This window comes from Rhinoderma darwinii, chromosome 5 (assembly GCF_050947455.1).
Source record: "Rhinoderma darwinii isolate aRhiDar2 chromosome 5, aRhiDar2.hap1, whole genome shotgun sequence".
NCBI lineage: Eukaryota > Metazoa > Chordata > Amphibia > Anura > Rhinodermatidae > Rhinoderma > Rhinoderma darwinii.
In genome coordinates, this window is record NC_134691.1 from 216,651,252 (window position 1) to 216,676,389 (window position 25,138).

At 42.1% G+C, this 25,138-nt stretch overlaps 1 protein-coding gene across 2 annotated transcripts in view; it reads left to right on the forward strand.

Annotated features, from left to right (window-relative positions):
* Positions 1-25,138, forward strand: part of DPY19L1 (dpy-19 like C-mannosyltransferase 1) — a 189,043-nt gene that overhangs the window by 35,740 nt on the left and 128,165 nt on the right. For both annotated transcript variants that reach the window (XM_075826937.1, XM_075826938.1), the window contains 4 exons: positions 13,364-13,388; positions 17,502-17,589; positions 23,706-23,843; positions 24,756-24,876. In XM_075826937.1, coding sequence (XP_075683052.1) covers positions 13,364-13,388; positions 17,502-17,589; positions 23,706-23,843; positions 24,756-24,876 — 372 coding nt within the window. The remainder of the gene's footprint in view (positions 1-13,363; positions 13,389-17,501; positions 17,590-23,705; positions 23,844-24,755; positions 24,877-25,138) is intronic.

Below are 25,138 nucleotides of genomic sequence, written 5' to 3' on the forward strand. Positions count from 1 at the left end.
ATTACAGCCCACATAGTGCCCCCCCAATATAATGCCTTAGTGCCCATTTAGACAATGCCACACTCTCTTGCTGATAGCACCCCCACGTAGATCGTACCCCACCTTGTAGATCGCAGCACCACCACCCTCCCTTGTAGATAGCACCCCCACATGTAGATCTCACCCACACATGTAGATCGCAGCACCCCCTCTCCTATAGATGGCGCCGCTGTAGATGCCACTAGGAGCTGAATCCCCGGCCAGCGGTTGCTGACGCTTTGGCCGGGGACTCAGCTCAGAATCTGCAAGGCGGGTGCTATCCATGCCAGCGCGATTTATAAAGGGGGTTGTGGTACGATCTACAAGGTGAGGTGGTGCGATCTGCATGGGGAGGTATCTACATCGGGGTGGTATCTACAGGGCGGTGTAGCTATGTACTAGGAGTCCCTGCTTCCCCGCGGAACTGCTTTTCCGTGCTGTATCATTTTGTTCAGTACAGAACAGCAGTTCCGTGGGGAAGCAAAGACAGAATTGGGTGGACCAGGCAGCGACGGGGCGGTGGGGCGGAGCTTCATCCTTCAGGACGGGGCCACTAAAGAATCGATTCTACGATTCTGTTAAAAAACAGAATCGTGAGAGTCTTTGGGGGCGAATTAATCGCACAGCCCTACTCCGGAGTTTGGTCGCGACCCAGGGTCTTAAAAGACCCTGATGCCCGGTTTGGAGACTGGATATTGCAGCGTGGTTCGGGAGCTGTGTTAAAACACGGCCATCCTGGATGTCCCGCCCACCGGACATCCTATTCTATAAATTTACGCAACCAGATTGAGATATTTTAGGCCATGTTCATGGCAGATTTCAGAGTGGAAACCGTGTGTTTGCGTTAAAATACTTGTGAAAACAGCTTACGAAAAGCATCCCATTGATTTCAGTTTATACGGGGTGGAATTTTCCACGTGTGAGGTTGAAAAATGCGTTTCAGGAAAAAAAAGAAGTGACGTCACTTCTTAATGCGGTTTCCGTGCGACAACTGCGTTGAGTAGCTATATGCAGATTAGCCCCATTCAATGGGACTAATCTGCATGCGGCTCCTCCGCAAATTTGCTTAAAAAATCAGAGGGTCTGTCATGGATTATTGGGCATATTTATGATGGATTTTTCCTACAGAGTGACCTTTGTAACTTAAAAATATTCTAACTTTCGTCTAGGGGGAGATTCATGAAAACCTATAGCAAGCAATCGCAGCACAGCTTTGATCTGTTATAGTACTTTTGGAAAATGAAAGATGTTCCGTGATTGGTTGCTATGGGTAACAAAGACAGTTTTTCTGTTAGACAGTTGTCATGAAACTCCCCTAATGGTTTTATGGAAAACTAGGAATTGGTTCTAAATCCCCAAAAATTACAAATAAAATTAATCACATAACTGATACAAATAATGCTGTGTTTACCTCTGCGTCAGAGATTTCTGTTGTTCTGCTCTGTCATAAAAGCAGAACAATAAAAAATCGGATTCATCGCATAACGGTAACCAACTGAACCCAACGGAACCCATTGACTTTAATGGGTTCCGTTGGATTTCCGTCACAGTGTCAGTAGTTTTGCTGGACTTAAAAGTGCAGCATGCAAAAACAATGGAATTTGAAATGTAAACGGACATGCAAAAACAACGGAAGTTGAAATGTAAACGGAGCCTAAAACCACACCAGAAAGAGCTTCAGGAAGCTGCAGAATCAGTTTTAGTTAAAGAGTAAATAAACTTTCAAAAAACTTCTGCCATGTAATAGTGACATGTCAGAAGTTTTGATCGGTGAGGGTCCGAGTACTGAGACCCACACGATCGCTAAAACAAGGTGACAGAAGCGCTCCGGTGAGCCGCTTAGTTTCTGATCGGCTCTTCTCGGAAAGCCGAGCAATTGGTGCATGGGCTCAATTGAAAGTCCATCACTATGAAACATCAGAAGTTTTTTTTTACATTTAGTACCCTTTAAAGACAAAATCTTCTTTAGTGCAAAATCAAATGCACTTCAGTAAAATAGTGCCTGCGTGGTGGCTCTATTTGCCCCAAAAGGATGTGCTGATTGGCCATTCACTGGCGGTTTTGCCGTTAAAATGTGTACTTTGATTGTCAGGATCTTGGATCTAACAGTATGTTCTGCACTGTATGTAGCATTGTAAGTTGAATGAGGTTTCACTGTACAATGGCCTAGGGTTGTCACAATTCCAGAATTTGGACTTTGATACCGATACTTTGTGTAGTATTGCGATTCTCGATGCCAAAACTATACTTTGCCCTTATCATTTTCCCTTTGAATGATGCGATCAGCTTTGATCGCAGCATTCGGAGAGCAGCGTTTTCTCTTATCTCCGCTGTTAGAGCGGGGCTGCGGCTGTGTTATACAGACATTGCCCCGTTCTTAATAAGTGCGCGCGCGCAGTCAGCAGGAGGCGACGAGGCCGACACTGAAGACAGAACATCGGTGTGTTTTGCAGTGCGCCCGCCATGTTCTCGATCTTCAGTGCTGCCGCTCATTAGTGCAGCGCCGGCCGCATCACAGCATGCTGACCGCATGCACACACTTGTCAGGAGTGGGGCAATGGCTGTATTACATAGCCGCAGCCCCGCTCTGACTACATTCATGTGTTACAATACTAAGCTGTGCGGCCACACAGCTTAGTATCGAAATACATGAATTAACAGTATTGTACCGTTTGAGGGTGCACGGCATCTAAATAGTATCGATACCTCTATGCATCGTGCAACTCTACAATGGCCCAAGAATGGCCATTGCATGTTGAAAATATTGTAACCTGAGTGACCACTATTTTGCTGCAATTTTTAAAAAAATTTTTTTGGGGGGGGGAAAAACAATGTACTTTTAGCTACATTTGTTTTTTTCCTGTGACTGGGATATAACAACCATTTAATTCACCAAACTCTAAAAATAGTGTGCACACAAATAACCCGTACATCTAAATTTGCATGGCTAGAGCCTTAAAGAAAAAAAATAAACTATCATAGTCATACATGTGACGAGAGTATTTGTGAGAGAGATTAGGGTTAGAGTGGTGGCATCTAGTGAAGGTGGGACATTTCGGGGTAAAGATATATTTGTAACATTTTAGTAAAGCGTATAACGGGCATAGGTTCTCAATGTGCGTCTCTCACTCACCTCTGCTCAAGAAATTAATTGTGATATACAGACATGAATTTAACATAACATAATAACTCCTTTTGCACAAACTCTCAACATGAAGAAGTTACAGCTTTAGATCTCTCCTTTTCTGCTTTCCAGCAGCTACATCACGGCTCCACTTCAGGGGTGTTCTGTGCTGTTCTACACCATTCCAAAACCTAAGGTGCTGAGACCAGAAAGCATCCCACCACGGCAGGACATTAAAGTACCATAAACACCACTGGAAAGTTTAGCAAAGTAGATTACTAAGTGTGAGCATTTCATATACTTGCGTTTTGAAACCCAATGTAATATAACTGCGGAACCTCTACCTTTGTCAACCCTAAACTTTTTTGTACTCCTTTTACTTCTTTTCAGCATGGTCAGTAGTGGATGTTGATGGTCATAAAAGGACAAAGGCATATTGTAAAGATGGCTGATTTGTTAAGGCCTTACAAGTTGTATTTTCAACTTACCACAGGCACATTGTTCATCTGCTTTCTTCTATCTGTACCATCTGTTTCTCCACATCTAGATGGGATTCTTTCTTGGGTTTGAGTTTTATAATTATATATGACAGTTGGAATTCTGATGTCCCTGCTGGATGATAAATTATTAAATAGTCCTCAGAAAAGCTTGTCAGTCTGCCACCAACCCTAGAATCAGTATTGTTTTGTGCTGAACTCGTCATCTAGGCATTTACCACAGCCAAGAGCATATAAACAGCAGACTGCATTGATTCAGGTTTATGCTAAAAGGTGAATACTTGTGACAACGTCAAATGTGTTTTGTGTGGCTTGAATTATTAACAAGATTTTATTATTTGAGCAGTGGTTTTAATACGTTGTGCTAGAACATATTATTCCAGTGCATCTAAAAAAAAAAAAGGCAATTTACAGGTAGTCTTATTTAAAAATGTCCGATAATTTTATGTTCACAGCTCCTATAGAGACCTATGTGTTTCCATGGTGACAAATTGTCCATCTGTCCTACTTCCTGTTAACCTGCCATATGTATGTTACTTATATGTGGGGAACATGTGGAAGAGAGCATAACAGCAGCAGTTTCAGACCACACACAGCGTGTTTGTAGTCTGTTACCATGGATACACAAAGTCCTGCATAGGAGCTGTAAATTTTTAATTAACCGTATTTCCAGGTTACGAAGGTGAATGCTAAATTTCTCCTGGTTTAGAGGATCGCACAGGTGCTTGGCTTGTTACAGTAAAGTTAGTAGAGCGTCTTTCTTGTAAACAATGAAGGTTTCTATTAAATGACCTTGATCAATGTCAAGCAGAGATCTTGAAAACCATGAAATGACACAGTTAGGCTGGATTTACACGAGTTTGTGCGTTTTGCGCACGCAAAAAAATGCGGCTTTTTGCGCGCGCAAAGGGTACTTAACAGCTCCGTGTGTCAGCCGCGTATGATGCGTGGCTGCGTGATTTTCGCGCAGCCGCCATTATTATGACACTCTGTATCTTTCTAAACAGAAAAGCACATGGCGCTTCACTGTTTTCATTCATAGTTTTTACTGCTGTTGCTCGATTCACACGCGTCACACGGAAGTGCTTCTGTGTGCTGCGCGTGATTTTCACGCACCCATTGACTTCAACGCATAAATATGCGTGAAAATCACTGACTATCTGCACGGCCCCATAGACTAACATAGGTCTGTGCGAGGCGCGTAAAAATCACGTGCGTTGCACGGACCTACCGTGTTTCCCCGATAGTAAGACACCCCCCGATTGTAAGACGTATCGGGGGTTTCAGGGGGGTCGGCTAATATAAGCCGTACCCCGAAAGTAAGACATGTCTTACTTTCGGGGAAATACGGGGGTATTGCCGCCTCCTGCCCACTTCCGCGCCGCCCCCCTCTCCATACGTCTCCATACGTCACCGGTAGGCGATCAGCGGCAGGAGCACGGCTGTTATACACAGCCTGGCTCCTGCTGCAACTGCCGGAATCGAAGCGCGCGCCGATTCCGGCAGTTTAACCCATTAAATGCCGCTGTCAATAGTGACAGCGGCATTTAATGTGTTTGACAGAGGGGGGAGCTCCCTCTGTCACCCGATCGGCGCCCCCGCAAACAAATCGCGGGTCGCCGTCGGGTTTCCATGACAGCCGGGGGTCTAACAAAGACCCCCAGGTCTGCCTTCAGCATCTGCCTGTTAGGCGATGCCGGAGGCATGACCTAATAGGTTGCCTGTCAGTTTTACACTGACAGGCAATAATGCTTCGGTATACTAAGTATACCAAAGCATTATATATGCGATCGGCACATCGCATAGTGAAGTCCCCTGGTGGGACTAAAAAAAAAAATGTAAAACAGTTAAATAAAGTTTGTGAAAAAAAATAAAATAATAATTCGACAATTTTTTTCCAATATAAGACATACCCCGAAAGTAAGACATAGTGGGGCTTTTGGGGATAAAAAGAAAGTAAGACACTGTCTTACTTTCGGGGAAACACGGTATTATATGTTTGTCTGAATAAGCCCTAAGTGTATTGGAAACTGTATAACTTTTCATTATACAATAAATTAACTTTTTTTGCTGAAAACTTAAAAAGGTTTTACACTAATTAGTTTTGTTGTTTATTTGCTTCCTAAATGCAAAATCAAAGGGGTTATCCGACCATTAATTATCATATTCATTGTATAGATTACAAGAAAAAAAACTATGTTTGCCGTTTACATGCTGTTAAAAAAGCGATCCAGTGAAGAGTTATGACATTTACTTACATACAGCTACTGTATACCATCCGTCACAGGAATCCGTTAAACGAATATGTCATAAGCTTTTCATGATGTATTCGTTAAACGGATGCCTTTATAGCCTTTGGGTGATGGATTCATTAAACGGATGCCTAACTGAGGTATGCGTCACCCATAGGCTATAATAGTAGCCGTTTAACGGATACATCATGAGAAGGGTCATGAGGGTTCATATATTTCTAGGTTTAGGTCTTCATTATGCAACACTTTTTTTTTTCTCAATAGTCTTTATTAAAAAAAGTCCTACCATTTTCCTGTTGTAGAGCCTGTTTAACTCCTTTAGGCTGGAACCGCACATGCAGTATTTGATGCAGATTTTTAAGTCAAAGCCAGGAGTGGATCCAAAGAGTATAAAGTAAAGATTTTATATGTGTTCTCTCTTTTGTATCCACTCCTGTGTTTGGCTCAAACTCCCACAAAAACTGCTTGTATGATTACATCCTTACATATCCGACTGTGCTGCTGCTTCTATGATAGATTAGACTGCTCCTGGCTGCTGTCGGCTCAGGGCCGTGATCATCTGCTCTCTCTGCTTTCCGTCTCTCGGTGTTAGGGCCCGTTGACGCATTTGCATTACATCCTACTTGTATTTCCCCTGCAAATATCAGAGGCTTTCCCTCAGATTTCTGCCATGGGTGTGCAGCAGATCTGCACAAGGATATGCCCCATTCTCATTCTCGGCCTTTCAGTGTGGAATCGAAATAATTAACAAGCTACTTATGTCCGCGGCTGTTTTTTTTGTTTTTTTTTATCGGTGTAAACATGGTTGACGAAACCCCATTCACGTGCATGGGATGCGGATTTTATCGGATTTCATGCGGGTCTCTGTGAAATCCTGAACGAGGCTTTAGAGATATCAGCGGAAAGGGTAAGAGGTAATTCACAGCAGAGTAAACTGAATTAGGGAGGAAAGAACCCAGAGTCTGCAGGGTGCGGGGGAGAGAGGACACAGACAGTGTAGTGTAGAGAAAGAGGAGCAAAATCACAGACAGAGGTAGCATCAGTGGAGATTGAGAAGAGTGAGCCCAATCTGCAGGGAGAGGGGGGTAAATCACACACACAGGCAGCATTCAGTGTAAAAAGAGAGGAGAGCACATGCATAATGTGCAGGGCAAGCAGCGGAAAGAGATCACACACAAGCAGCATCATTGTAGAGATTGAGCAGAGCGAGCCCACGGCACAATCTGCAATAGGAGGAGAATAAATCACCTACAGGCAGCATCAGTAGAGATTGAGCAGAGCGAGCCCACGGCACAATCTGCAATAGGATGAGAATAAATCACACACAGGCAGAATCAGTAGATTGAGCAGATCGAGCCCACGGCACAATCTGCAAAAGGATGAGAATAAATCACCTACAGGCAGCATCAGTAGAGATTGAGCAGAGCGAGCCCACGGCACAATCTGCAAAAGGATGAGAATAAATCACACACAGGCAGCATCAGTAGAGATTGAGCAGAGCGAGCCCACGGCACAATCTGCAATAGGATGAGAATAAATCACACACAGGCAGCATCAGTAGAGATTGAGCAGAGCGAGCCCACGGCACAATCTGCAAAAGGATGAGAATAAATCACACACAGGCAGAATCAGTAGATTGAGCAGATCGAGCCCACGGCACAATCTGCAATAGGATGAGAATAAATCACACACAGGCAGAATCAGTAGATTGAGCAGATCGAGCCCACGGCACAATCTGCAAAAGGATGAGAATAAATCACACACAGGCAGAATCAGTAGATTGAGCAGATCGAGCCCACGGCACAATCTGCAAAAGGATGAGAATAAATCACACACAGGCAGAATCAGTAGATTGAGCAGATCGAGCCCACGGCACAATCTGCTAAAGGATGAGAATAAATCACACACAGGCAGCATCAGTAGATTGAGCAGAGCGAGCCCACGGAACAATCTGCAAAAGGATGAGAATAAATCACACACAGGCAGAATCAGTAGAGATTGAGCAGAGCGAGCCGACGGCACAATCTGCAATAGGATGAGAATAAATCACACACAGGCAGAATCAGTAGATTGAGCAGAGCGAGCCCACGGCACAATCTGCAATAGGATGAGAATAAATCACACACAGGCAGAATCAGTAGATTGAGCAGAGCGAGCCCACGGCACAATCTGCAATAGGATGAGAATAAATCACACACAGGCAGAATCAGTAGATTGAGCAGAGCGAGCCCACGGAACAATCTGCAATAGGATGAGAATAAATCACACACAGGCAGAATCAGTAGATTGAGCAGAGCGAGCCCACGGAACAATCTGCAATAGGATGAGAATAAATCACACACAGGCAGAATCAGTAGATTGAGCAGAGCGAGCCCACGGAACAATCTGCAATAGGATGAGAATAAATCACACACAGGCAGCATCAGTAGATTGAGCAGAGCGAGCCCACGGCAGAATCTGCAAAAGGATGAGAATAAATCACACACAGGCAGCATCAGTAGAGTTTAAGCAGAGCGAGCCCACGGCACAATCTGCAATGGGATGAGAATAAATCACACACAGGCAGCATCAGTAGAGATTGAGCAGAGTGAGCCCACGGCATAATTTGCAATAGGATGAGAAGAAATCGCACACATGCAGCATCAGTAGAGATTGAGCAGAGCGAGCCCACGGCAGAATCTGCAATAGGATGAGAATAAGGGCATGGCCCCACGTGGCGTATTTCTTCCGCAACTGTCCGCATCAATGCCACACAGAATCTGCGTTGCAGATTCTGTTGCGGATCTGCCCAAAATGTGCAGTAAATTGATGCGGACTTGCCGTTGCGTATTGAGGTTAAAGTACTTCCCTTCTCTCTATCAGTGCAGGATAGAGAGAAGGGACAGCACTTTCCCTAGTGAAAGTAAAAGAAATTCATACTTACCCGGCCGTTGTCTTGGTGACGCGTCCCTCTTTCGGCATCCAGCCCGACCTCCCTGGATGACGCGGCAGTCCATGTGACTGGCTGCAGCCGTCACTTAGACTGAAACGTCATCCTGGGAAGCCGGACTGGAGTAAGAAGCAGGGAGTTATCGGTAAGTATGAACTTCTATTTTTTTTACAGGTTGCTGTATATTGTGATCGGTAGTCACTGTCCAGGGTGCTGAAACAGTTACTGCCGATCGCTTAACTCTTGCAGCACCATGGACAGTGACTATTTACTGACGTCGTCTAGCAACGCTCCCGTAATTATGGGTGCACACACGTAGTCACCCGTAATTATGGGAGCCCCATTGACTTCCTCAGTCTGGCTGTAGACCTCGAAATACACATAGGTCCTGCCAGAATGAAGAAATGTCATGTTAAAAAACCAATATGCTCCGCAGCACACATAACCATGTACATTAGATCTGTGGACTTCATTGCGGAATTTTGAATCTCCATTGAAGTCAATGGAGAACTTCCGCAATGAGTCCCCAACCAGTCCGCCACAGGTCCGCAACATCCATTGTATGCTGCGGACACCAAATTCCGCACCGCAGCCTATGCTCCGCAGCGGAATTTTCCGCATCGTCTAAACGAACCCTACTAAAAAGAAGTGGAAGGCAATGGAGAAACGGGTCCGCTGCGGATTAACGCTGCGGAATTCCAGAGCAATTCCGCCACGTTGGGCTTTGCCCTAAATCACACACAGGCAGAATCAGTAGAGATTGAGCAGAGCGAGCCCATGGCAGAATCTGCAAAAGGATGAGAATAAATCACACACAGGCAGAATCAGTAGATTGAGCAGAGCGAGCCCACGGCACAATCTGCAAAAGGATGAGAATAAATCACACACAGGCAGAATCAGTAGATTGAGCAGAGCGAGCACACGGCACAATCTGCAAAAGGATGAGAATAAATCACACACAGGCAGAATCAGTAGATTGAGCAGAGCGAGCCCACGGCACAATCTGCAAAAGGATGAGAATAAATCACACACAGGCAGAATCAGTAGATTGAGCAGAGCGAGCAGACGGCACAATCTGCAAAAGGATGAGAATAAATCACACACAGGCAGAATCAGTAGATTGAGCAGAGCGAGCACACGGCACAATCTGCAAAAGGATGAGAATAAATCACACACAGGCAGCATCAGTTTAGTGACAGAGAGGAGAACACCTACAGCAAAATCTGCAGGGGGAGCAGAGAAAGATTACACACAAAGGCAGCAGTCTCCGTATGTATGTACGGTAGAAAAGAGATCCCTCAAGGGCTGCACTCGAATGATAAAGCAGTACAGGAATGAAGCTGTGCTAGTACATGAGAGCCAGTGTAGACAGCAGTATCCTGGAATCACATACCTCCCATCCAGCATGTATTACTGGGGGGGGGGGGGGGATACGTCCAGCATGAGACCAAGGGGTCTAAGAAATTTATAAATGAAAATTACAGCATGAAATGTAGGGTAATTTTTATTTTTTTTTATAGCTAAAGGTAACCACTACCATATGTAAAATTCATTAGCCTTTAATTAGTTCATCATGTTATACCTGACAAATTCACTTTGACATGAAAATAATTAAAGGCTATGTAGATGTTTTGCAAACTTTTTTTTTTTGTTAGATTAAAATGTGTATTAGTGTGTTTGGTGCAACTTTCTAATTACTTTACATTAAATAGAATATTTTCTTTTTTTTTACTTCTTGATGCAGCTGCTTTGTATCCTGTACACAGAGCAGCTGTAGCTTGTGCTGAGACCTGAATCCATCAGGTCAGCGAGATGGACACGCAGGATCCACCTGTTATCGATCACATCTAGGTTATGAACTTCGATCTGATCAGTAAAAGCGCGTTCCTGCGTGCACCAAACACACTGATAAATTCAAATGTGTACATAGCCTTTAAGCGGATTGTCTGTGTTGTTATTTGCTGCGCTTACATAACTGGATGGGAGTAATATGATACTCCCAGCGCCCTGTCATCACTTGTCCTTTTCAGATATGCCGTGTTAATTTGCTGTTTGTTGTACTTTGATGAAATGTGTTACATGATATTATTTGAAATTCCAAAAAGTTGTTCTTGCTAGAGGTATTATTTGTATGTGGTAGTTTTTAAACCTTGACCCTAAGAATTTGGCATAGAAAAACAACTTGCATCAACTCTTGCACCATTTTGCAAAAATTGTTCCAGGTACCAGGCTTTAAACGCATGCAAAGTATATAGCTATGTATAAGCTTGTACATTCATTGCTGTTTACTTCCACATACAATTTATGTACAGGTTCATAGAACGTTTCATTCCAGTGGCTTTATTTACTAAGGACAAATTATACAAAAGCCTTTACCTACACATTCTACATGTATAATGGAGTGATGACTACCTAATAAACTTTTGCCCTTCATCTTTTGTTGTGTGTTCTATCAGATAACCATTTCAGCTAACTGCAGATGAATGGAAGTACTGTAAAGACCTCTTTTATTTTAAATGGAACAAATAAAAACGGTGGTTGCTATTGGTTCTTTATTGTGAATATTTATTTTACAGTTGATTGGTGTAGCATTAAAGGGAAGTGGTTACCAATTTTGGGATGGTTACCAATTCCTACATTTTGCTGAAGGTGATATGAAGAGACAGTGTACAGGGAGAAACAAAATAATTCCATAAATAAAACAATAAAGAGTTACTTAAGGGCCTTTTACACCGGCTGATATTCCTCCTGTCACACGGAGCTATGGATGGGGACGAGCGATCGTTACTCTGATCGCTCGTCCCCATACATTATTATCATGTTGGCAGCGCGTCTCCCTATTTACACAGTAAGATGTTCTGCCGACAGCGATAATGTTTTACTTTTTTTAAATTATACGACCAGCAGATGATCGAGCTCATGCTCGTTCATCTGCTGATCGTTCCACTGTTTAAACAGGGAAATTATCGGCAACGTGCGCTCTATGAATGCTCGTCTGCACGATAATCGGCCAGTGTAAAACCCCCTTAACTGCAATGCATTTCCATTCTCTATTTTCACAACGAGCAGAGTTGGAATGGTTGTATATAATAATATTGTGTGGTCCATAAGACACCGTGACTCCAGCATTTTAATTGAAGTATTATTCTAGACATAACAAGGTAATTGATCTTCATGCTGATCACTCCACCCATGCGCTGATTAGCTCGTCGCGGGGTGAAGGGGTGTATTTCCGGGTGGGATATGGTACTTATCTGTGTCATATGCTTATTGCCGATTTAAGTAAAGCACTTACTCATAGGGCAGAAAATTGAAAAGCAATTCTAATAGAACAACGAATCTTTGAAATTGCTTTTAAAAACTAGTAAACTATTCATGATCTTTACTTTATATTCTTAACTGATTGCAGCTACATCACTAAAACAATACACATGCAGAACTGTTGCCCAAATACTGGAATCTGAGAGGTGTAACTTACTAGAATACAGTTGGCACTGGGACTTAGAATATAAATTTCCTATTTGTATGTTTTTGGAGTGTGGGGAGTATCGGGAGGAAACACACGTAAACATGGGGAGAACATACAAACTCCATACAGATGTTGCCCGTGGTTCAAACCCAGGACTGCAAGGCAACACTGTTAACCAATGAGCCACCGGGCTGCTGTACTGAGGCATCATGGGATTGATACCATAACACAGGAGGAGAATCCTGGGTGAAATCTAAAATTTAAGATGGATTGCAGGGAAGTGGTTATAGTCTATATAAATGAAGTCCTGAGCTGCATAGACCATAAGCCCTCGAAAAAAGAACTCTATGCACATTACTACCTTTTTTTTGTGCTAATTTCCATTCAATCCCTATGGATCCTTTTATACGGCCCAATATAGGCCTTGAAAACGAGCGCTGATCAACAAGACAACTCATTGATCGGTGCTCGTTTGCAACTTTCACAAGGAGAATGATTGATTATTTATGTGGATGAGCGATTTGTTACTATGATCGTTCGTCCCCATAAATTTCCATCATATCGGCAGCACATCTCCCTGTTCACACAGGGAGATGTGCTACCGACTAGTGACACTTTTATTGAGCGCATAAACTAGCAAACTGTTTACACAGGGCAATGATCGGGAACTAGCGTTCATATGAACGCTTGTTTTCATATGAACGCTTGATCATTGGCCCATATGCAAGGGCCTATAGTTTAAGCAGTGCCGTCCTCCATAACTGTTTCTGGATTTATGAATGGAGCCTCCTTACCATATTTGATTCATTGTCTGTCCACACGACAATAAGGTCTTTTAAGAGACGAGATTATGTGGTCAATGAAACCTGAAGTGATGTCATTTGATTGACAGATGCACACAGGAAAGTGACTGTAATCATGTAAATTGCATGTATAGTGTACATGTCATATGTTGTTTTCTTGCCAAATTGAGGCTTTGCAGTGTTTTATTATTTCATTTATTTTATCTATTTCCTTATTGAACTCTATAAACTACTTTGTAGAAAACCTAATATATGTCTTCTTCCATTTCAGCTGCTTTTGTAGGTGTTTTGCACTGGTAAGTTCTTTTTTTTTTTTTTTTTCTAAGCAATATCTATACAGTGGAGGAAATAAGTATTTGATCCCTTGCTGATTTTGTAAGTATGCCCACTGTCAAAGTCATGAACAGTCTAGAATTTTTAGGCTAGGTTAATTTTACCAGTGAGAGATAGATTATATTAAAAAAAACACAGAAAATCACATAGTCAAAATTATATATATTTATTTGCATTGTGCACAGAGAAATAAGTATTTGATCCCCTACCAACCATTAAGAGTTCAGCCTCCTCCAGACCAGTTACACGCTCCAAATCAACTTGGTGCCTGCATTAAAGACAGCTGTCTTAAATGGTCACCTGTATAAAAGACTCCTGTCCACAGACTCAATTAATCAGTCTGACTCTAACCTCTACAACATGGGCAAGACCAAAGAACTTTCAAAGGATGTCAGGGACAAGATCATAGACCTGCACAAGGCTGGAATGGGCTACAAAACCATAAGTAAGACGCTGGGTGAGAAGGAGACAACTGTTGGTGCAATAGTAAGAAAATGGAAGACATACAAAATGACTGTCAATCGACATCGATCTGGGGCTCCATGCAAAATCTCACCTCGTGGGGTATCCTTGATCCTGAGGAAGGTGAGAGCTCAGCCGAAAACTACACGGGGGGAACTTGTTAATGATCTCAAGGCAGCTGGGACCACAGTCACCCAAAAAACCATTGGTAACACATTACGCCGTAATGGATTAAAATGCTGCATTGCCCGCAAGGTCCCCCTGCTCAAGAAGGCACATGTACAGGCCCGTCTGAAGTTTGCAAATGAACATCTGGATGATTCTGAGAGTGATTGGGAGAAGGTGCTGTGGTCAGATGAGACTAAAATTGAGCTCTTTGGCATTAACTCAAATCGCCGTTTTTGGAGAAAGAGAAATGCTGCCTATGACCCAAAGAACACCGTCCCCACTGTCAAGCATGGAGGTGGAAACATTATGTTTTGAGGGTGTTTCTCTGCTAAGGGCACAGGACTACTTCACCGCATCAATGGGAGAATGGATGGAGCCATGTACCGTCAAATACTGAGTGACAACCTCCTTCCCTCCACCAGGACATTAAAAATGGCTCGTGGCTGGGTCTTCCAGCACGACAATTACCCGAAACATACAGCCAAGGCAACAAAGGAGTGGCTCAAAAAGAAGCACATTAAGGTCATGGAGTGGCCTAGCCAGTCTTCAGACCTTAATCCCATCGAAAACTAATGGAGGGAGCTGAAGATCCCAGTTGCCAAGCGACAGCCTCGAAATCTTAATGATTTACAGATGATCTGCAAAGAGGAGTGGGCCAAAATTCCATCTAACATGTGTGCAAACCTCATCATCAACTACTAAAAATGTCTGACTGCTGTGCTTGCCAGCAAGGGTTTTGCCACCAAGTATTAAGTCTTGTTTGCCAAATGGATCAAATACTTATTTCTCTGTGCACAATGCAAATAAATATATATAATTTTGACAATGTGATTTTTTATTTTATTTTTTATATAATCTATCTCTCACTGGTAAAATTAACCTAGCCTAAAAATTCTAGACTGTTCATGACTTTGACAGTGGGCAAACTTACAAAATCAGCAAGGGATCAAATACTTATTTCCTCCACTGTATGTAGTGAAGGGTTTCCCATCTCAGAAATTCATGGCATATGTACAAGATAAGTTAGAAGTGCGTTAAAGTTTATTTGTTTAAATGGGACCAATGAAAATGTCAATTAATTCTGCAAAATACAAGCCATCGCGCAGCTCCATCAACGGAAAAAAAAATAGTTATGGCTTTCAGAATATTGTGACGCTAAAACATTATTTTGTGTTTTTATTGTCCAAAAGTAGTAAAGCATAAAAATACTATATGAATTTGGTATCGTAATAATGGTACTGACCCGCAGAATAAAGTTATCATGTCATTTTCTTCCTCACGGTGAATGCCGTTAAAACAAAACCCAAAAAACAATTCCGGAATTGCTCTTTTTTTACGCACTTTATTCAAATAATTTTTTCAAAAATTCATATTGTATTGTTTGTATACCCCAAAAGGGTGACATTAAAAAATACAACTCGTATGACAAAAAAAAAAAAAAGCCCTAATACATCTATGTCGATAGCAAAAGAAAATAATGTTATGGCTTTCGGGATACAAAGATGAAAAAATGTAAAAGAATCGTCCTGTCATTAATGGGGTAGTTCAGTTTCACAAAATGAAAGTTATTTTTTGTATAATTAAAAGTTAAAATAATTTTCCAACGTACTTTCTATACTACTGAGGCCCCATGCACACGACCATAAGAAACCTCAGTTTTTGCGGTCCGCAAAAATGTACCCATTCACTTTCATTGAACGCGGACACCTTTCCGTAGCGCTACGGATGGGTGTCCGTGCCGTAGAAATGTTACGAAAATTCCGTTCTTTTGCATTTTGCGGGGCCGTGCTCCCATACTTAGCGGGCCAGGATTGCCGGCACGGTCGTGTGCATGGGGCCTAAAGGTTTCAAGATCTCTGCTTGTTATTTAGTAGGAACATTCATTGTATACATCCAGTGGATAATAGTCTGTCCATGGTCATGTGATGGACACAGGTGCTGGGATCATTAGAAGACACAGCTCTAATACACATGCTGCAACTGTAACAAGCTGTGCACCTGTGTCAATTTGCCTCCAGTACTTGTTCTCCCTAAAATGTTTCCTCTTGCAGCATGACGCCTTTACTATTTTTCAAGAGAATCTTTGAGATGGAAAGAATTTCTTTTGAGCCTTTTTTTAACCCGTTAGTGAAGGCCAATACGCCTTTTCACGGCAGCCACTAACGGGCTTTATTCTGATTCATACGCCTTTTCAGGGCGCTGCATCAGAATAAATCTGCGGCGCCGGGAGCAGTTAAAACTCCCTGTTCTCAGCTACCAGAGCTATGAGATCGCAGGGTGCCATCGTTATGGCTCTTCAAATATGGAGACACAAAAACACATAATTTTGGAAAAAAATTTGTTTTTACTGTGTAAAAGTAGTAAAACATAAGAAAACAATATAAATTTATTATCGTTACAATCGTAACGACCCGTTGAATAAAGTTATGTTATTTATACCACACGGGAAAGACGCAAAAAAAGGGTGGTGACATTGCTGGGGTTTTTTTTTTCTATTACGCCCCAAAAAAAGTTAATAAAAGTTAATCAATAAATTATATGTACCCCAAAATGGTGCTATTAAAAAATACAACTTGTCACGCAAAAAACAAGTCGTTATACAGCTATGCTGACGCAAAAATAAAACAGTTGTAGCTCTTGGAATGCGATGATGGAAAATGTAAAAAATACCTTGGTCATCAAGGTTTAAAATAGGCTGGTCACTAAGGGGTTAAGAAGCAGTTGAGCAGCAGATTGCTTTTGTTTAGTGTTGGTTCACACTGCGTTTTTGTCTTTTAACAAAGCTCCCAATGTAAAATTTAAAGGAAGGCTTTGACCAATGCCTAATCGTGACATCCGTCACCTTTAGACTAAAAGGGAATCTGTTTAACGGATACTTTTTTTTTATTTTTATGATGTATATATTAAATGGATGCCAAAAGCGATTGACGTATCCGTTAAACTGGTGCCTGTGACGGATGCCAATTGTTGGCATCTGTCACCCATAGGCTAATATGGTTTCCGTTTGTTTACATGTTACTAGAGGATGGAACGGTGTAGTCTACTATTCTTTTCTATACTTAATTTTTTTGCAGCATACAAACGTATACCGACCCTACAAAGTCCAAACGGACACTCTTTTGGCCTATGTCTGACTAATGGACCACTATGAACACGATAGGTGTATATGTATGGCACTTTGCAGACGTACACGCTAAACAGAGGACAAAAAGGCAGTGTGAACCCAGCCTTAGAAGCAGTGATTTATCATTTAAGCAATTTTCAAATTCACTTCTAAAACAAAGTTAAAAATAGCAATAGCAGGTTTGCCAGAGCTTATTTTGAGGTAATCAAAATACATCCATTCAGCTTTTTTATTAGTAGATCAAGTTGAAAATATTGTATTTATTATTTATGGTTAATTTATGGTTTGATATTTCAATTTTATGTTTTGTTTTCTCCCCAAGGTTTTACATATCAACACTTTTTGAAAATGACCGTCATTTTTCTCACCTTTCTACTCTGGAGCGAGAGATGGCCTTTCGCACTGAAATGGTTAGTTTTAAGATTCTGGAATGTATTTATACATTTGGCAATAATAATACTCTGTATATTGTTTTGTTTCAAAATGTAGTTTGTGATTTAAAAGCTTTGTACACCTTTGGAACAAAATTATGATTATTTTTTTTGTGTGTTTTTAAGCAATTTTTAAATTTACTTTTATTAAAAAAATTTTTACTTTTTAAGATACATCTTCTATGTATTCATTATCCAGAAGCTGTGTCAATCTCTTTCAGCCGACTCCGTCAGTTCAGCTGAACGGGATCCTCCTAATATCGATCACATCTAAGTTCATAACTTAGATGTGATCAATATCCGCTGGATCCCGTGTGTCAGAAACACGCAGGACCCGCTCTCAGCCAAGCCGTCAGTTCAGCTGAATTGACATAATTGGCTGAGAGTCACAATACAGCTTTTATGTACATTTTTTAATAGAAGTGAATTTGAAAATTGCTTATAAAATGCATAACAAAGTGATTTAATTAATGAATTTAAAAAAAAAAACATCCTGCCAAAGGTGTACATAGCAGTTAAGGCTATGTTCACACTTGTATTGTGAATTCTATTCATAACGAAAATGAGGACACTCTACCGGATCCATCCTACCAGCCACGCCCCCTGACTGGCTCAAATGACTTACAATAGAGTCTGTTGGGTACCAGTTTGGTGTCTGTTGTTTTCACAGGAAAAATAATACTACATGCAGTGCTATTTTTCCCGTTACATTTAATAAAACCAGCAATGGAGCCTCCAATGCAGATGTGAACACAGCTTTATTTGGACCTGTCTGTAAGGTTTTCTGAATCGACAGTTACTATGTCATAGTGATATGTCAAAAGTTTTGAGTGGTGGGAGTTCGAGCGCTTTGCCTCTTTGGCTGCGATCTTCAACCTGATGACGCACCTGTATACTTTCTATGTGAGCCCGTCTTCAAGCATACTTAGGTTGTCGATCACAGCAGAAGAGGGGAAAAAGCTTGGGTGAGCGCTTCTGCCTGTTCGTTTCAGTGATTGATAGGGGTCTCTGCACCCTGACCCCCATCGATCAAAACTTCTGACATGTCACTGTGACATTTTTGAACGAAGATGACAGCCTCCACCCAACTGTAGAAATGCACTCCTCAACATTGAGATAGCAACACCAAGAAGGAAAAGTTTTGGAATTGTGGAAATCACAGAATCGATATACATGTTAATGATGTGCAAATGATAAAAAAAATGGAAAAAAATATTCCAAACATCTTGATTTCTTCAGTATCGCGTATGATCGCCACGCGCAGAAATACACACACCTACATGCCTTGGCATGCTATCAATGAGTTTAATGGTTGTCTGAGGAATGTTATGCCACGCTGAATGCATTTGGGCACGCAAATCATCAAGATTGTTTGCTGGCAGCTCCCTTTGCAATTGCAGACCAATGATGTCCCAGATGTGCTCAATGGGAGACAAGTCCGGAGTCTATGCTGCAGGCCATGGTAACAAGTTTAGGCCACGCAGGTTGCTCACAGTAGCACGAGCAACATGGCGTTGTCCTGTTGAAAACTGCTTCTGGGACACTTTGGAGAAATGGCCGTGCCACTGGTTCCACTACCAAATCCATGTAAGCCGATCTGTTAGTGTACCTGAAATGAAGACTAGAGGGGTCCCGCTGCCGTACATTATGTCGCCCCACACCATAATCCCAGGAGTAGGATCGATGTGATGTTCCCTTTTGAAGGCCTCTTTTTCAGCTATCATTGCGTCCGAGACATAAGTGGGACTCATCGCTGAAGAGGATAGACCTCAATTCCAGCCAACATTGGCGTCATGCTGTGCACCATGATGGCCTTTGAGTGTGGTAGCGTGTGGTCAACAGAGCACCTGTAGCTGGACGTCTGGTTTGCATCGACACTGGTTGTCGCCCTAGGCTTGGGATGTGGCGTCCAATTTCACTTGCAGTGCAGAATGGATCACAACATTTCATTCTTCCAATCAGACTATCCGCCCACCTCTTGCTGTCATTCCCGTTTGTTGTTGTTCTCCCAACCCCCGGGACACGCAATGTTGAAAAGGGCTGAAATCTCGGCCTAGGTACGTAGTGATCTGCTGCAGTGATAAACCAAGGTCTATTAGCTCAAGGATTCTGTCCCTCTCAGTTTGCTACAAGTGGTGATAACTGTCACGCTGACGAACAGGAGGCATCACACAATCATCCCACAACACTTGATCTGATTATTGAGGTTTAATGTGGCTAAAAACTTTGCATCTGAATTTTATGCCCCTCTCGCATGCTACATATTGGAGCGAGGTGCTTGAAAGTTTAATAATTTCAGATCTCGCCACACCTGCTACTGCCTCTAACCTTTGCATAACCTTACGGCTTGCCCTTCTTGGTCTTAGAATTTCAATGTTAAGGAGTGTATGTCAAAAGGGTATTGATTCCAGCATGCCAAAAAAAGCTGCAATGTTTTAACCCACGCAGGGGTCTTTTTCAAGTTTGGTCCTGAAGGGATTCCCGGAGATTGTGACTTTACATCCCTATTTTAGCCCCTTCAGAGGAAGTCTCATATGAAAGGAGCGTACTGTGGACACCATTGTTTTTTATGTCACTGACAAGTCAAAAGATTTCTTAAATGACAGTTACGCTTTAAAAATATATTTAGGGCATTACTAATGTTGCAAATTACTACCACTGCTTCAAATAATTTATTTATAATTCATATGGCTTCCAAGCTCCATTTTCAAGATAAGTAGAGCACAAGCATTTCTAAAGGTTCAATTCCAGGGCCAGAATTACCCAAAACGAAATAGCTTTCTCAAGAAAAATATGAATCTAATGGGCATAATTCAGCCTATAGACCACCAAGTGAAAAACGCAGTCTAAGATAAAGTTCAGAAATCCACGAATAAAGCTTAAAGCTTCTCTCTTTTGTGTACATCCAACATGCTATTACTGAGATGTCGCTAAGGGGAAGTATAGAGCGCGCTCACAGGCTGAGCTCGCTCCATAGTCAGTGGGTGACGGCTGTGTTATACAGCCGACACCTCACTCCATCGCGGCATTTACATTGGGGCGCCACCCCCCCATTGAAATGCTATCTGCTGGTGACGATGGTTGTCATGGCAGCCTGTGGGCCTAATGAAGGCCCCCAGGTCTGCCATCTTTGTACTCCTTCAGTGTCACGATATACTGCAATACATTAGTATTGCAGTAGATCATGCAAACGATCACTGGTTCAAGTCCCCTGGGGGACTAATAAAAAAAGTAAAAAAACCAGTTAAATAAAGGTGGTTTTTTTTTATGTTGCAAATTACAAACAAGTATTAGAAGTTAAAAAAAAAAAAACCTTTTCCCATTTTTTTCCCTAAATCAATGTTAAAGAAATAAAAGTTAACATAACTGGTATCGCGGCGTCCGTAAAAGTCCGAACTGTCACAATATAGCATTGTTTAACCCGCTCGATGAACGCCGTAAAAAAATATATGTATACAACATGTGTTTTTTGGTCACCTTAGCTCTCCAATTAAATGAAATAAAAAGTGATCAAAAAGTCGAATGTACCCCAAAATGGTATCGGTGAAAACAACTCGCCCCGCAAAAATCCCTCATCTCGCTAAATTGACGGAAAAATAAAAAAGTTATGGCTCTCTGAACCTGGCGACACAAAACATTTTTTTTCTTAGCAAATAGTTGATTTTTCTGAACATGGTAAAACCTAAAACAAAACATCTAAATTTGGTGTCGCCAAAACTTGTAGAACAAGGTGCACATGTAGTTGTTACCGCCTGATGGACGCTGTAAAAACAAGACATAATCACACTTTTTTTCCCATTTCACCCCACAAATATTTTTTTTCCGCTTCCCAGTACATTATGCGGTACAATAAATGGTGCCATGAAAACTACAACAACAAAAAAAAAAAGCCCTTATATGGCTATGTCGACGAAAAAAGAAAGATTATGGCTTTTGGCATGCGGGGAGGAAAAAACTAAAATGAAATAGTGGATATAGTGTTTTTGGACTTTGCAAAGGAATTTGACACTGTCCCTCATAGACATCTAATGGGTAAATTAAAGACTATACGTTTAGAAAGTATAGTTTGTAATTGGATTGAGAATTGGCTCAAGGACCGTATCCAGAGAGTTGTGGTCAATGATTCCTACTCTGAATGGTCCCCGGTTATAAGTGGTGTACCCCAGGGTTCAGTGCTGGGACCACTATTATTCAACTTATTTATTAATGATATAGAGGATGGGATTAATAGCACTATTTCTATTTTTGCAGATGACCCCAAGCTATGTAATATAGTTCAATCTATGGAAGATGTTGGTACATTACAAGATGATTTGGACACACTAAGTGTTTGGGCGTCCACTTGGCAAATGAAGTTTAATGTAGATAAATGTAAAGTTATGCATCTGGGTACCAACAACCTGCATACATCATATTTCCTAGGGGGAGCTACACTGGGGGAGTCACTTGTTGAGGAGCATCTGGGTGTACTTGTAAGGCACTAGTTGAGAATGATCTGGGTGTACTTGTAGATCATAGAAGCAGCTGACTGACATTGCATGCTGTTATTTAGTCTTAAGGCCAGCAGGATATTGTTGTGTATTAAAAGAGGAATGGACTCGCGGGACAGGGATGTAATATTGCCACAATTACAAAGCATTAGTGAGGCCTCATCTAGAATATGCAGTCCAGTTCTGGGCTCAAGTTCATAGAAAGGATGCCCTGGAGTTGGAAAAAATACAAAGAAGAGCAACTAAGCTAATAAGGCCTCATTCACACGGCAGGGTTTCCCGTCCGGGTGCCGGCCGTTCATAAATCGGCCGGCACCCGGCTGCATTAGGAATGATAGACCCCTAATGGGGCTATTCACACGACCGATTTTTTGACGGCCGGAAAATCCGGCCGTCAAAAAATAGGACATGCTCTATCTTTGCCCGGGCACCCGGCCGCCCGGCTCCCATAGAAGTCTATGGGGCCGGGTATTACACGGCCATCACCGGAATGTGTTCCGAGTGATGGCCGGGTTTCCCGGCGCTTGCGCTCTATCTCCTCCTCCTCACAGCGCAGAGTGCATGTGAGGAGGAGGAGTTGATGCCATTCTGACGAATGGCATCGCTGCACACTGTGTTGCAGGGCCGGGGTGTACAGCAGGTGGAGGGAGCGCTGCGCTGGCTCCCTTCCCCTGCTTGTTAAAAGCACCCTGGCTCGGCGACACCTTAGATGGCGCCGCTAGTAGCAGCAGCTGCTGCTGCTACTACTGTAGCGACGCCACTATAGCAGAGCGGGGAGGTATCTCCCCGCTCTGCTATGTGCTAGCCGCACTTTAGCTCCTTGAAGGAGCGGAATCCCCGTGTGTTCGGGGATTCCGCTCCTGGACAGAGCGCTTGATGTCTCTGTCCATATCTGGGCAGTGACATCAGGGGAAACTCCTGAAGCGGAATCCCCGAACACATGGGGATTCCCCTTCAGGAGCTGCCGCTGATGTCACTGTCCGGATCTGCCCGGCCCGGCACGGATGCATAACTTTATGCAAACCGGCCGGGCAGAATGGCCGATTTTACCGGCCGGCACTCGGGCTCGGACCCGACCCGGTCGTGTGAATCCCGCCTAAGGGGCATGGAGAATCTAAGTTATGAGGAAAGATGAAAAGAACTAAACCTATTTAGCCTTGAAAAGAGACGACTAAGGGGGGACATGATTAATTTATATAAATATATTAATGGCACATACAAAAAATATGGTGAAATCTTGTTCCATGTAAAACCCCCTCAAAAAACAAGGGGACACTCCCTCCGTCTGGAGAAATAAAGGTTCAACCTGCAGAGGCGACAAGCCTTCTTTACTGTGAGAACTGTGAATTTATGGAATAGTCTACCGCAGGAGCTGGTCAAAGTAGCTCCAGTAGATGGCTTTAAAAAAGGGTTGGATAATTTCCTAGAACGAAAAAACGTCAGCTCCTATGTCAATGTGTAGAAATTTTTCTCATCCCTTGGTTGAACTTGATGGACATGTGTCTTTTTTTCAACCGTACTATGTAAAAAAACTCAAATTGGCCGTACCTCCAAGGGGTTAAATAGGAAATTCTGTAATTGTTTTTTTTTTTATTGCTTTTACAGGGTCTTTATTATTCTTACTTCAAATCTGTCATTGAAGCTCCATCATATTTTTCCGGGTTACAGTTGATCATGAATGATAATGTTACAGAATATCCTAGTGTAATAAACACGTTGAAAAGATTCAATCTCTACCCTGAGGTAAGATGGCATGGCAAGGCTTTTCCTGTTTCTTAAATAATTTGCCTTGTTATATTGTGTTATGTTGATTTATTTTTGTTCCTCCCACTTGCGTTAAAGGGGTTTTCCACCCAGTAAAAATGTATGGTCTATCCTCAAGGTAGGCCATGAATAGCTGATAGGTCAGGGTCCGACTTCCGGTCCCCCCTGACGATCAGCTGTTTTGAAGAGGCCACAGCGCTAGTACGAGCGCTGCTTCTTCTTCGTTTCTACTTGCTCACTGTGAATCATCGACATGCATTTAGCAGTGATTCACAAGTATTGCAGCCTTTTCTCCTGTTATAGAAAAATAACAATTCTAGAAACCCATTCCCCACCCTCACATCAGGAAGAGAAAAAAAGAGAAAAGACAAATCAAAACTACAAAACTACCTTTTTTTGTTGTTCTTGGACTTAGATGTGATCGATACTAGGTGGATCCAGTGTGTAAGAGACACACAGGACCGCCACTCTCAGCCAAGCCGTCAGTTCAGCTGAACTAACGGAAATCGGCTGAGAGAGAACAATACAGCTGCATACAGGATACATAGAATCTGTATCGTAAAGAAAAAATAATACAAATCAATTAAAAAAATGCTTAAAAACACAAATAACATTGATTTAATGAAACAAAACATTCAAATATGTGCACTGTACATGTTTCATTGTAAATGTTTCACTGTAATTTCAGAAATACAATTAAATTTCTATTGGACTTCTATTTAGATTCTCATTTTAGTACTATATTCTGCTGCAGTGGGTTTTGATTGCTAAACATGTCATAGGTTGTTTAAATATTGGCAAAGGATAAAAAATAACACTTTTTGGCAAACATTTATGCTCCCGGTTATAAAGGCTTTCTCCACATGACTGCAAATCCCATTCTCCACGCAGGTTATCCTAGCCAGCTGGTTCCGCATTTTTACAGCTACAATGAGTTTTGTTGGCTTCGAAACTAAGATATGCTGGACAGTAAATCGGGGCAATGGTCTCAGTCCTGTAGAAAGCTGTGAAGGTAAGCTACAGCAAGGGCATTATTCACAGAGAAAATGTAATGTTAGAACGTTTATGTTTAACCCTTTTGCCTCTAGGGGTTTCGAGACCATTTTCATATTGTATTGCCCATGACCATATATTTTCTGAAAGTAGACACTTGTCGCATTATGAAAATATCACTTAGCACTTTACCATCATTGGCACCTTCATGCAATTCAGAATTAAACAGTAACATTTTTAAAAAAAAAGTCAACGTGCACATATCTTCACAAGATCGTCAA